Source organism: Ursus maritimus, unplaced genomic scaffold, assembly GCF_017311325.1.
Source record: "Ursus maritimus isolate PB19 unplaced genomic scaffold, ASM1731132v1 scaffold_11, whole genome shotgun sequence".
Lineage (NCBI taxonomy): Eukaryota > Metazoa > Chordata > Mammalia > Carnivora > Ursidae > Ursus > Ursus maritimus.
In genome coordinates this window covers 5221027-5235107 of record NW_024423453.1, presented here as the reverse complement: position 1 = coordinate 5235107, position 14081 = coordinate 5221027, and the positions used below count along the sequence as shown (strand labels likewise).

The 14081-nt window shown below is 42.0% G+C and overlaps 1 protein-coding gene across 12 annotated transcripts in view; it reads right to left on the bottom strand.

Moving 5' to 3' along the window:
- The window catches only part of MCUB (mitochondrial calcium uniporter dominant negative subunit beta), a 105288-nt gene that overhangs the window by 21698 nt on the left and 69509 nt on the right, over window positions 1–14081 (bottom strand). For all 12 annotated transcript variants that reach the window (XR_005833859.1, XM_040626226.1, XM_040626227.1 and 9 more), the window contains exons 3-4: window positions 13613–13783; window positions 9380–9484 (exon numbers count right to left, since the gene is read on the bottom strand). Coding sequence is in view for 11 of the 12 variants with exons in the window: in XM_040626226.1 (XP_040482160.1) it covers window positions 9380–9484; window positions 13613–13783 (276 nt within the window). In the remaining variant the exon portion in view is untranslated. The remainder of the gene's footprint in view (window positions 1–9379; window positions 9485–13612; window positions 13784–14081) is intronic.

Sequence of the window (14081 nt, the reverse complement as noted above, 5' to 3'; positions counted from 1 at the left end):
CAGACGCTCAAGTGATGACAGACTGTAATCGGTAACCACGATACGGACAAGGATCCAGTCTGAACTGAGCTCAACTTCTATTTGCGCAGAGGTGGCTGGCGTGACCAGGGACGGAGGGGAACGTCAGGGCCTGAAGCAGAGTCATGCAAGTGGAAATCTACAAACGCTGGGTGTGAAGGTTGCTGGTTACTGACTAGGCCGCTTGTGTTGTTAATGAGTGCTTAGGCGAAAGGAAAACAAACAGAGGGCGGTGTGCAAGTCAGAGGGAGGCAGCCACCCCGCTGGGAGCGAGAGGCAGAGTCCCCTCCCCTCCCCGAACCGCTGCGTTTGGAAGAGTAGTTTCTCAGGTCCTTGAGATGACAGTTCTGGGCGGCAGAAGCTATACACTTCTAAGGCACAGAGAAAGGATTTGTAATTGCAAGCTTTCCAAAGTAACTGCCAGAAGAGGGGGCTCAGGGACCTATCTGCCTATCACCAGGTTTCCCCTGAACAAACGGGAAGCTCTCCTGACAGTGTTACACTTTCCCAGGCAGGCATTTTAGGAGGGCTCTAGTCACAATCCTGAAAATAGGCCCTTGAGCTGGCAGAAACTATGCCGGTGTTTGTTCAAGTCTCTTAGGGGCCGGGGGGTGGGGGTGAACAAAATCATTTGTGTGGAGAATCTGCCATCTTTATAGATCAAGGCTGAGGTCTAGTCAAGAAGAGGGCTCAGAGGCACCTGGCTAAAGTCTGTTCAAAGGCAAGAGTCTTTGTTAAGTCACATGAAACATTTATCTGAGTTCAGTGACAAGCTACGGTCTTTCAGAAATGGCACCGCATGGGGCGCCTGGGTGGCTCAGTCGTTGAGCGTCTGCCTTCGGCTCAGGGCGTGATCCCAGGATCAGGGCGTGATCCCAGAATCCTGGGATCGAGCCCCATATCGGGCTCTTCTGCTATGAGCCTGCTTCTTCCTCTCCCACTCCTCCTGCTTGTGTTCCCTCTCTCGCTGGCTGTCTCTCTGTCAAATAAATAAATAAAATCTTAAAAAAAAAAAAAAAGAAAGAAAGAAATGGCACCGCAAAATTCGTATGCTGTATTACCAATTTAAACATTTCTCTAAATAAATAAACAAACATTTGTCTGTGGTATCACCTAACAAAAACCAAAAACAAGAGACAATTATTTTTTCTTCAGAAGCTGTTTATTCCTTTTATAGGTGTCTTCAATGTGGATTTCATTTTCATGTCCTGAATTTTCAAACCCAAATTTGCCAATGCTTTAGAAAAGAAATGGAGTTTAAATACATCTTTTAACTCTAAATTTATAATTTTACAAGCTGAATTTTCTATTAATCCAGTGTAATTTCTCTGTCATCGACTGAGCCAGTCGGACTTGGTGTTCAGTGGGGCATCTGTGAAGCCTGAGGACAGGGAGGTGCTGGCCCGGTGGGGAGCACAATCCCAGCAAACCGCCCCTCCAGGCAGGGAGAGGACCCCTCCTGAGCCGGCAGGAAGGAGGTGGCAACTGAGTCGGCCTGGACCTAAGGCTTACGGTGACATGCTGGGGCTTGCAGGAGAGGAAGGTCAAGTAGAACAATGAGACGTCTTAAAAAACATTTATTTCCACTTGTTTCCTCCAATACTCAACCCAGACAGAAGCAGCATAAGTATTGTCCCCAGAGTGTTGGGGACTCCCTGAACATGAACTTTCCATCTTAACAGGGGTTTCCATTTCCGTATTTCTCAACTTCTACCATCCTTCTCTCTCTGCGGTTAAATACTGCCCTGATTTTTAAGAAGAATTAACTGTAGAAGAAAGTTCACAGTTGTTGAAATGACGGCTTCATTTTAATTTGTCTATACTTATTTGAAAATTTTATGGAATTTTCATACATTTCATACAATTAAAATTTAAAAAGATATATTTTTCTTCAAAGGATCTTCGGGGAAATCGCTGACACCCATGCTGGTGTACAAGATCAGCCTGAATCATCCAGTTACACCAGAAAGTAACAAAAAGCTTGAAATACAAATGGGGGCAACTCACAACACATAGGAGCCATGGTGTTCAATTGCACCAGTTATCATTAGCGGGAGCTCCCTTAAGCTCCTTGGGACTTACTCCCATTTCTTTGTGTTAGCACTTATTCTTTGTTAATCTAAATCCCCTCCCGTCCCCTCTTCCCTTCTGACAACTACTGAGAATTCCTGGGATGCAGTATGGTGACTTTTCGATTCCAGCAGCCCTCCCACATTTACCAGTGAGCACTTAGCATCCTAACTATAAACAAGAGCCTTCCCTTATTTATTGATCTGTTTATTTTGTCATCTATTTATTGAGCCACAGACTTAATTCCTCCCTGCTGTCCCCAACAGTCTACGGTCACAGCTTACTGGGAACAGAAAAGCCTGGCAGGAACACTGGAACAGAACTGGTGAACTGCTGGAGGCTCGGTGCTGACCAGCGTGAGAAATAAAAACAACACACACATTCACGAGTTCTACCTCCGGGAGCCCCACCGCTTCTCGCAGTGAAGGGCAGAGATCAAGCATAACCTGGTGCCTGGAGCAGGGAGAGGGGAGAAGTCACCATTCTGAATCAGCGCTGAGCAGAACTTTCTCCACAGCAAGGGAACTACTTTACCAGAGCCTTACCTGGTTGGAAGAAGGGCAATGAGCCAACTCCAAATCCCTCCCTCCTCTTCGTCTCACAAAGCGGAGGGAAAAAACAAAAAGACTAAGAAACTCCTCTGAAAGCTGCAGCCCAGGAATTCTGGCCCAATACAATACCCAAGACTCAATCAGGGGTTTAGAGAATGCTTTTCTCCCACCCCCAAGACCTCACCACCACATCAACAGGCCTGCAGCTCTGCACAAGACGTAGACTCTAAGAAAGATTTTCTAGGGGAACTACTCAGAGACAATAGGGAAGAGAAAAACAAGGGCACTAGAAGAAACTCAAGTCTCTCATACCTACCGGTACAGCCAAAGGCAAACAGCCTCTTAGCCAGACACACACAGAGCCTCACGTTAAACACCCACTTGCCTCAGTTTCTACTACCCAACACATCAGGCCCAACTTTCAACAAAAAATTATATGGCAAGGGAAAAAGCAAGAAGGCATATTATATTCAAACCGCAGAAAATCAAAGATAAAGAAAAACCCTTGAAAGAAACCGGAGGAAAGAATGCCTTACCCACCCAAGAGCACAGATAAAAATCACACCTGACTCCTCCCGGAGATGACACCAGCAAGGAGGAGACAGAGGGAAAACCCAGCACTGAGAGTGGTAAAGGAGATTTTCAATTTCATGTCCTGGACTATACTTTACCATTTACCAAGGTCAACGTGACTTGGCAAAACCTCAAAGGGTGGTCTATTTCTGCCCTCAGCACACACTGTTCACCTGCTTCGTTAAAGAAAATAACCCCAAAAGAGCATTCTGAACACAGAAGAGAAAGGAAGAAACTTCCCTAGTTCCCATAGGATTAAAGTCTGACAGCCCTGAATATACTAGAAACTTAAGGTTGGCAACTTTCTGAAATGTCCTTTGTCTAGTGACTTGTGACTTTTTATGCAAAAAAAAAAAAGGTAAATAACCTGCACCAAATGTCCCTTTGAAAGAGCACCCTCTGCTTTGTGAAGACTGTGTATCCCAGGCAGCTGTCCTAACCTGGACTCCAATAAAATCCTCTTCCTTTTAGAAATTCTAAAAGGTGTGTTCATTTTATGTCAACGTGAGAAAAAAAGAGAAACGCAGAATTCCGTATCCCACCAAATTTATCCTTCAAAAGGGGAGAAATGAAGGTTTTCTCAAACAAGAGTTGAGAACTTGCTGACTTGCGAGGAGTGTTATGAGAGAAGGGAAGGGCAATGATGCAAGGTCAGTAAGCTAGATCTACATAAATAAAGGAATGCTACGTTAAGGAAGGAATAAGGGAAGACAAAATTTAAACTTTTTTCCTTTCGCTTATTATTGATCTACCAACAGTCTGTTCAAAATAATAATGGCAAAAATGTATTCAATGCTTATAGCTTATATATGAATGAAATGAATGACAAGGGATGGGAAGAAAGAATTAGAATTATATGGTTATTACAAGGTACTTGCAATGCCTGTAAAACAGTATATCTGGTGTTATTTGAAAGTGGATTTGGGGGCGCCTGGCTGGCTCAGTTGGTAGAGCATGCAACTCTTGGTCTCAGGGTTGTAAGTTCGAGCCCCACAGTGGGTGTAGAGATTACTTAAAAATAAAATCTTCAGGGGTACCTACATGACTCAGTTGGTTTTATCAGCTCAGGTCTTGATCTCAGGGTTCTGAGGTCAAGCCTGGCACTGAGTTTAAGCCATGCCCAGCGTGGAGCCTACTTAGAAAAAGAAAAAAAAAAAAAATTAAAAAAAAAGTGGACTTGGATTAATTGTAGTATATTGCAAAATCTAGGGCAATCACTAAAAAAAGTAAAATTTTTAAAAGTATCACTGATAAGCTACAAAAGAAAATGGAATCATAAAATGCTCAATTAAAACCACAAAAGGCAGTGTGCCTGGGTGGTTCAGGTCGTGATCTTGGGGTCCTGGGACCGAGCCCCAAGTTGGGCTCCCTGCTCAGCAGGGAGTCTGCTTCTCCTTCTCCCTCTGCCCCTCCCCCTTTAGAGAGTGCATGCTCTAATAAATAAAATCTTAAAAAAAAAAAAAAAAACCACAAAGGCATTCAAAGACTAGAAGACAAAATTAGAAACAAAGGGGCAAGAAATAGAGAAAAGTAACAAATGTGATAGCTATTAATCACATTAAAATATCAATGGTCTAGAACACCAATTAAAAGACAGATTAGACTGTATTAAAAAAGAAGGACCAACTACAGGCTGCCTATAAGAAATCCTCTTTAAATATAAAGACATACATAGATGAAAAGGGAGGGAGGAAGACAGACCATGCTAACACGAATCAAAAGCAAGGTGGAAAAAAAACTTTATGTAACTATATATGGATGGATACCAACTAGACTTATTGTGGTGATCGTTTTGCAATATATAAAAATATTAAATCATTATGTTGTACATCTGAAACTATATTAAAGCTTCTATATCTAAATGAAAAAGAAAGCTGGAGTAACTATATTAACTTTCCTTACTCTGAAGTCGGCAGTGTCTGAAATTATCAAGGATAAAGAAGGGCAATATGTAATTACATAAAGGAGTCAATTCTCCAAGAAAACACAGCAACCCTTAATGTGTATGTAACTAAGAACAAGGGTCAAAATATGAGAGGCAAAACTGATAGAACTGCAAGGAGGAAGAAATAAATCCAATAATAGTTGGAGACTTCAATACTTATCAGAGATAGAGAGATCTAGCCAGCAAAAAAATCATTAAGGACACAGCTAAACTCAACAGTACCATCAATCATCTAGATAGAATTTTTATCTATAGACTATTTCATCCAACAACAGATAATACACATTCTTCTCAAGCTTACATGGAACATTCACCAAGATAAACCTCATTTGGGGCCACATCCACACAAATGTAAAAGAATATAAACCATACAGTGCACGCTCTCAGATCACAATGGAATTGAAGTAGAAATCAAAGAGAGGGCTGGAAAATCTCAAAAATATCTGGCAATTAAATGACACACTTATAAATAACACGTGTGTCAAAGAAGCAATCAAGAAAAGTCACCAATATTCTGAACTACATGAAAATGAGAACCCAACTTATCAAAACTTGTAGGATGAAACAAAGCAGTGCTCAGAGGAAAATTTATAGCATTGAATGCATACATTAGAAAAGAAAAAACTAAAACTAAACTAAAACTAAAATCAATAATCTAAGTTTCCACTGTAGGAAACTGGAAAAAGTGCAGCAAATTAAATTCAACATAAGCAGAAGAAAAGAAATAAAAGAGCAGAAATCAATAAAATTGAGGCGTGCCTGGCTGGCCCAGTCTGAAGAGCATGCAACTCTTGATCTCGGGGTATGTGTTCAAGCCCTACGTTGGGTGTAGAGATTACTTAAAAATAAAATCTTAAAAAAGGGGGGGGGGATCAGTGAGAACAGAAAATCAATAAACAAAATAAAACCAAAAGGTAGTTCTTTGAAGAGATAAATAAAATTGATAAACCTTCAGCCAGGCCAAGAAAAAAAGAGAAGACACAAATTACTAATATCAGAAATGAAAGATAAGACATCATTATAGATCCCATGAATATTAAAAGGTTAATAAAAGGAAACGATGAATAACTCCACACTCGCAAATTTAATAACCCAGACTAAATGGATCAATTCTTTGAAAAGACACACTGGCAAAACACACACAAGATAAAAGAGACAATATGAACAGGCCTTACCTATTTAAAACACTGAATCAATAATTAATAACCTTCCAAAATGGAAAGCACTAGGATCAAATGGGTTCACTGGTGAATTCTACTCAACATTTAAGATATTATACCAATTCTCTACAAACCCTTCCAGAAGACAGAATCCTAACTCATTCTATGAGGCATTACCCTAATGCAAAAATCAGACAAAGACATCACAGGAAAGGAAAATTAAAGACCAATACCTCTCATGAACAAAGATGCAAAAATCCTCAACAAAATATTAGCAAACTAAATCGAATAATGTATGAACACAATTGTGCACCACCACCAAGTGGGATTTATTACAGATATGCAAGGTTGGTTCAACTCTCCAAAGTCAGGGGCGCCTGGGTGGCTCAGTCATTAAGCATCTGCCTTCGGCTCAGGTCATGATCCTAGCGTTCCAGGATCGAGCTGCATCCGGCTCCCTGCTCAGTGGGAAGCCTGCTTCTCCCTCTCCCACTCCCCCTGCTTACGTTCCCTCTCTCGCTCCCTTTCTCTGTCAAATAAATAAATAAAGCCTTTAAAAAGAAAAACAAAAAACAAAAAACTCTCCAAAGTCAACTAATGCAATCCATTATATCAACAAGCTAAAGAAGAAAAATCATGTGATCGTACCAATAAATGCAGAAAAGCATTTGACAAAATCCAGTACCTATCCATGATGACAACCTCCAGCAAAGTAGGAATACAGGGGAACTTCCTCAACTTGATAAAAACATCTAACATCATATTTAATGGTGAGACACTTGAAGCTTTCCTGCCAAGACCAGGCAAAAAGCAAGGTGTCTCCTCTCAGGACTCTTTTCAAAATCACACTGCAAGTCCTAGCTCAAGCAGTAAGTAAAAAAAGGATATAAAAGGTGAACAGATTGTGAAGAAATAAAATTGTCTTTGTTTGCAGATGACTGTCTACGTAGAAAATCTGAAAGATTCGACAAAACAATTGCTGAGTGTAATAATCAATTACAGCAAGGTTGCAGGATACAAGGCTACTATATAAAAAGTCAATCACTTTATTACATACCAACAAGTGGAACTGGAAATTAAAACAATTTACCATTTACATCAGCACCTAAAAAACTGAAATATTTAGTAGGTATAAATGTGACAAGCTATGATCAAGATCCTTATGAGGAAGACTATAAAACTGGTGAAAGACATCAAAGAAGAACGAAGTAAATGGAGAGAGAACCCATGTTCATGGGAAGCAGACTCACTGACAAGATACCAGTTCTTCCCAACTTAAACATTCAACACAGTCCCAGTCAAGATCCCAGCAAGATACCTTGTGGATATCAACAAACTGATTCTACAGTTTATATGGGAAGTCAAAAGACCTAGAATAGCCCACTTGGTATGGAAGAAGAATAGTCAGAGAACTGACTCTACTCAATTCCAAGACTTACAGCTACAGTAGTCAAGACAGCCTGGTGTTGGTAAGAGAACAACGAACAGGTCAATGGAATCAACAGAGAGCCCAGAAGCAGACCCACCTAAATAGAGTCACCTGATCTTTGACAAAGGAGCAAAGGCAGCACAATAGAGCAAAGACAGTCTCTTCAACAAGTGGTGCTGGAAGAATTAGACATTCACATGCAAAAACAAGCTAAATCAGACCTTTGACCCGTCACAAAAATTAACTCAAAATGGATCATAGACTTACACGTAAAATGCAAAACTATGCAACTCCTAGAACGTAGGCGAAAACCTAGAGGACTCTGGGTACGAGGAGGACTTGTTTTATACACCAAAGGGACAATCCATGAAAGAAAGAATCAACATACTGCGCTTCATTAAAATTAAAACCTCGGCTCTACAAAACACAATGCCAAGGGAATGAGAAGGGGAGCTACAGATTGGGAAAAAAAATATTTGCAAAGGAAAGATCTGATAATGAACTGTTGTCTCAAATAGGCAAAACGATCTCAAATCAACAATTAAAAAAACAGACAACCTGCTTAAAAAATGGGCTGAAGACTTGAACAGACACCTCACCAAATAATACAGTACACGTCTGAAGTCCTATGCCATTAGGCAAGTGCAAGTTAATACAATAAGCTATTACACGCCCATCGGCACGGCCATAGTCCCACCCACTGACAACGCTAAAAGCTGTCAGGATGTGGTGCAGCAATAATTCTCGCTCACTGCTGATGGGCGCGCAAAACAGTACAGCCCCTTTGGCAGGAGTTCGCCAGTTTCTTACAAAACCAAACATACTCTTAACATACCATCCAGCAAACATGCTCCTTGATACTTACCCAAATACATCAAAAACTTATGTGCACACAAAAACCTACATATGCTACATACTGATACCAACTATATAACATTCTGAAAAAGGCAAAACTACGGAGACAGTACACAGATTAGTGGTTGCCAGAGGTTGCCGGGTGGAAGGGACGAACAGGCAGCTCACGGAGGACTTCTGGGTAGTGGAATTACTCCGTACGATACTACAGTGGTGGATATAGGTCAGTATACATTTATCAAAACCCAAGAGTGAACCCTAATGTCAACTATGAACTTTGAGTAATAATGATGGGCCAGTGCAGGCTCACGGATTGTAACAAATGCACCACTCTGGTGCCTGACCGTGCAGGAGGCTACGGGGTGGGGGACAGAGTATATGGGAACTGCATACTATCTGCTCAATCTTACTATGAAACTACTAAAACTCCTCTAAAAAAATCAAGTCTATTTTTGAAAAAAGAATGAACCGCTATACGACACACACTTGGATTCATGATTTCAGGCCCACTTCTTCTTAGCCCGATGATGTCAGGTTAAGCATTCAAGACCCTAATGTGAAGTCTTAAAAGCATTAAAAAAAAAAAGTATCCGACACTAAAAAGCCCCGCTGGGCAACTGCTACTGATCATTCATACCCCGCTCAAAAAGCTTAAACATCGGTTCTCCAAAGTCCTCTTGGTCATCTGGTGAATTAAGAAGGTTCTTAAGCTTGCTCCCTGTAAAAGTCCCACAACCAAAGGGAAATGTGAAGACAGTTGCATAGCTGTGTCTCTTACCTTTCCTGGGGCACTGTACATCATACGTTATTTTGTTAATGACAAGCTTAAAATCATTCATTAGCAAAATTTCCATCAAGGTTGAAGCTGGAATTTCACTGCCATCTGAAAGAAAAAGCATCATGTAACAATATGTCCTTGTTTTAGACAGCAAGAACCATTTCTCCAACATACAGAAAAATATTTTTGAACCCAGGTCTTGACAATACAGGAGCGGACACTGTCATCTGGGGGGGCTCTCCAATACCCGATACTGTTCCCACGGTGAGGAACCCTCCCCTGCTGCTCTGCCTCCCATTACACTGGACCAAGCAGGGCAGGCAGGTGCTCCCTCTCCCACGCTCTCAGCTGGGCTAGGATCCAGACAGATGTTCCTGGAGAGACTGTATCTGCACAAGGTCATGCAAAGCTTTGGGGGTGGGGGTGGGAACTCTTCACAGTGAGGCCAGAGCAGCGGAGGTGACACTTTGCAGGGCGAGGGGGTGTAGGTGTCAGCAGCAGAGCCCATCAGGTGGACGGATCCTAGGTTAACTTTGTCTTTGCTCATGTCCTCCCTCGGTTTCTGCCTTCTTCTGAGCCTGGCTTTCTGTCAATTCCAGTCTCCAGAGCCTACTGACATACTCCTTTGCTCAGCCAGAGTCCTTACCTGCTGCTGACAGCTACCCCCCTGACTGGTATGTGTAAGGCACACAGCTAGTAACATGTAAAAGCCTTTTCAGTACTAGAGGCGACTGATTTGTTCCAACTTGGTAGCCAAACTGCACCCCCAACCACTCCCACACAGGGCTCCCTGCTGTTCTAGCACGAGTGGTGGAGAGGGGCGAACCTTCCAGGAGCTGGGGGTGGCGGTAATAAACGGAATGAAACCTAAGGAGTCCATCAAAGTGTGTGTCGTTTCTATGGAGGTCGAAAACGGCAGGGGAGATTCTAATAGTAATTTCAAATATCCTAGGAACAATTCAGGGAAGGAAAAAAACCCCTGGAAAATGTTAACCTCAGTGTGCTTTGCATAGTCTCTCGGATAGCCTGGTTTTTATTTAGGAACTAAACTTTAATGGAACCCAGGTGTCGAGAAAGCAAACTCACTGAACAAGAAGCAAAACACTGGCAATGGGCTGGAGTTTCTCTATCAGTCTCCCTTTAGAACAGTCCACAGAGAAGTGATAAAAAGTCCAGGACGGGCACTTCCGCCGAGCCTGGCACTGGCCCGGCTACATTCAACCAGAGCTGCTACAGCTACGTTACTATGCGTGACAGTAGTCATGCCGCTAGTAAAACCGCGGAGAACCTGCTCGTCTGCCTCCCGTCTGGCTCTCTGTAGTGCTTTGTTCGGGAAGGCAGCGAGTCAAGTCTGCACCTGGGTCTGTTGCTCGAATTCGGCTGTTTGGGTTCCTGTTCATCAGTTGGGGTGACATCATTTTCCCAGGAATTGCCAAATAATTCAACCCACACTATGGGCAAAACTGTGACAAGCTTGGAACACTCTTTTCAAGCCCAAATTAAAGGCAGGCAAATTCCACCCACAAAACCTCTCTTTTTAAAGATCGGCAACACACCAATCATTTTATGACTTTGCAAGTGTCATTTAAAATCTTACATTTAAATAACTTCAAACCTACTCCTTAAAATAGGACTATAAAAAGCAGTCAGCTGGGTACGGCTTCTCAGTCGAAGTACTACATTATCCTCTATACTGATACAGGAACGGCAGAAAACGGACGCCAAACACTCGTAAGGCGCTAGAGCCACAGTCTTGAACTCTTCACCAGTTCTTGGCTAAGTACTGATTTAAACCCCAAGAAAGTGTTTTCACTCAGTCTAAAGAGCCCCTTCTAAGATTTCTAGTCTTTTCCTTTGTGCTTTATGTTTCAAAGCTACTCAGATTTTAGAAACAAGCAGGGTACATGTCAATCACCGCTTGTAACCTTGATTATTTCATTCACTTAAGGGGCACTTACTGAGTCCACACCACCCGGCAGGGACTGTGCTCAGCGCCCCCCAGGCACGCGGCCTTGCAGCTAGCTGCCGGCTCTTAGCAGCTGAGGAAGGCAGGTGCTGGCCCAGCGGAGAAGGACCATGGGTGTTCCGTGCTCCTGGGACTGTTCAGTCTAGTTCAGAGATGAAGTGCTGGGGCCACTATGGCCATAGGACTAAAACCTTCTTCTCTGATCCTGGTTTTATCAGGAAGAAAGCTGCCCTTCCAGTTAAATCCAAAGTCCCTACCACAGCGTACAATAAAGCTTCCCCTGGTCTGTCCCTCCGACCCTACTTCACCCAGCTGCCTCCTTTGCAGCCACAGTGGCTCAGCTCCTCCAACCGGGCAGAGGCCCGAGCAGCTCTCCCATCTACACAGCTCCCTCTTCTCTTCTAGGTGTTCCTAGAACCCGACCTTAGTGAGTGTTCCCCCCACCCCACCCTGCCTCCCCAAGAGCATCTCCTCCCACATCCCACTCTGCCCCCACATCTGAAAGCACCTCTTCTCACAGCACACACACCCCCACTCTGCAAGCATCTCCCCCACCCCACACCCCCCCACAGCACACTCCCCAACTCTGCGAGCATCTCCTCCCCCCATGCCACACTCCCCATTCTGTGAGCACCTCCCGCCACACAACACCCCCCCAACTCCAGAGCGCCTCCCCCCACACCACATAAACACCCACTCTGCAGGCACCTCCCCACCACCACGGCCCCCACTCTGCTTTTTCTCTGTAATATTCATTATCTAACATACTACATATTTTCTTCACTTTTTTCTTTCTCCTCTTAAAATATAACCTCAAAAAGAGCAGGATTTTTTTACCTCTGTTGTTCTTTGCTCTGCCTCTGGCTGCTAGAACAGTGCCTGGAATACGTTAGAGGCTCAATTTGGTTTTTTTTTTTGTTTTTTTTTAACTTAAACTGAACTAATTAGTATATAGTGTATTATTAGTCTCAGAGGTAGAGTTCAGTGATTCATCAATCTTATATAACACCCAGTGCTCATTACATCACATGCCCTCCTTAATGCCCGTCACCCAGTTACCCCATCCCCCCACCCTCCTCCCTCCAGCAACCCTCACTTTGTTTCCTACAGTTTGTCTCCCTTTCTGATTCCGTCTTGTTTTATTTTTCCCTCCCTTCCCATATGATCCTCTGTTTTGTTTCTTAAACTCCACATATGAGTGAGATCATAGGATAACTACCTTTCTCTGAGTTATTTAGCTTAGCATGAGACTCTCTAGTAAATAAATTCTTTTTTTTTTTTTTTTTTAAAGATTTTATTTATTTATTCGACAGAGACAGAGACAGCCAGCGAGAGAGGGAACACAAGCAGGGGGAGTGGGAGAGGAAGAAGCAGGCTCATAGCAGAAGAGCCTGATGTGGGGCTCGATCCCAGATCGCCGGGATCACGCCCTGAGCCGAAGGCAGACGCCCAACCGCTGTGCCACCCAGGCGCCCCTCTAGTAAATAAATTCTTAACCTCTATTTTTCCAACTTCTATATCCACCCCTTGTTTGTTTCTGAACTTGGACAGGGAAGAAGAATGTTTATTTCCTTTTCAAAACTGCAACAGTAATCACTAATGCCTCAATAAGTTTATTCTAAGCATGTCATACTACAATAAAATAAAAATGCAACTTTGGTCATTTCTCTCTGTTTGGAGCCTCTATGTTGGGCTGGGGTAAAGAATGTTTTATTCTATTTTAGGGGCAGTAGGTCCAAGACCACTTAAGACCATGAGGACATAAAAGCTAAATCCTAAAACTTGAAATGTCTAGTGATTAACCACCTCTACTGGTATTAAAAAATATATATATTCTTCCTGAAAACTAATTCCATCAGAGAATATATGAGACCATCAGAAAGCATATGAGATTGCTTTATAATAAAGATTAATGAATTGTTTGTGTAATTATTCACTAGCTATTTTAATCATTAAAACTGCATTTTGTTTTCTAATTATTCAAATTGTGCTGAAAATTACACGGTAATGACTATCACTAAAATTTTCTCAGAAAAAAATTTTGGGCTAAGTTTATGAAATAAGTAACTGAAATTTACATTAAACTTATTCCATTAATTCTTTATTCAATAGTGTTAATTTTTTATATTACTGATATACAAAAATGAAGGGCACAGTAAAGGCCAACCATTTATTATATAATGAATTAAAGAATCAACTGTCTAGAATAAGAACAAAATAAAGGTTCAGAAAAAGAAAAAAAGACAAGTGGAAAAATATATACATACCTGCCGTGAAGACGGCTGCAGTTTTGACACCTTTATCTTCACTTTGTAGGTCCTGAAGGAATGAACCAACTGTTGATGACATTGGTTTGACCACAAATTGACAGCGCTCTTTTCTGGATGGCAAAGTAAGTGTTATCAAGGGAAGGCCATGTCTATAATTAACTGTTATTTCTGTCGAGGAAAAAAAAAAGTAGGAATATAAGAATAGATACAATTTAGTTTTTAAAAAACAACTTTAAAATACAAGATTCTATAAAGAATGCTTAAACATGGAATTCATAACCCTCTGAATTCCTACAATAGTGCTTGCATTAAACTACAATTTACCTATTCTCTACCATTCTATAACATTTCATTAAGCATGTGTCACACTTTATTATAATTATTTGCTTAGAGTCTTCCCAGGTGAAGAGTTAAGCTCTTGAGGGCAGAAACTGCTTCTAATTCATCTAGAACTCATTTGTTGCTG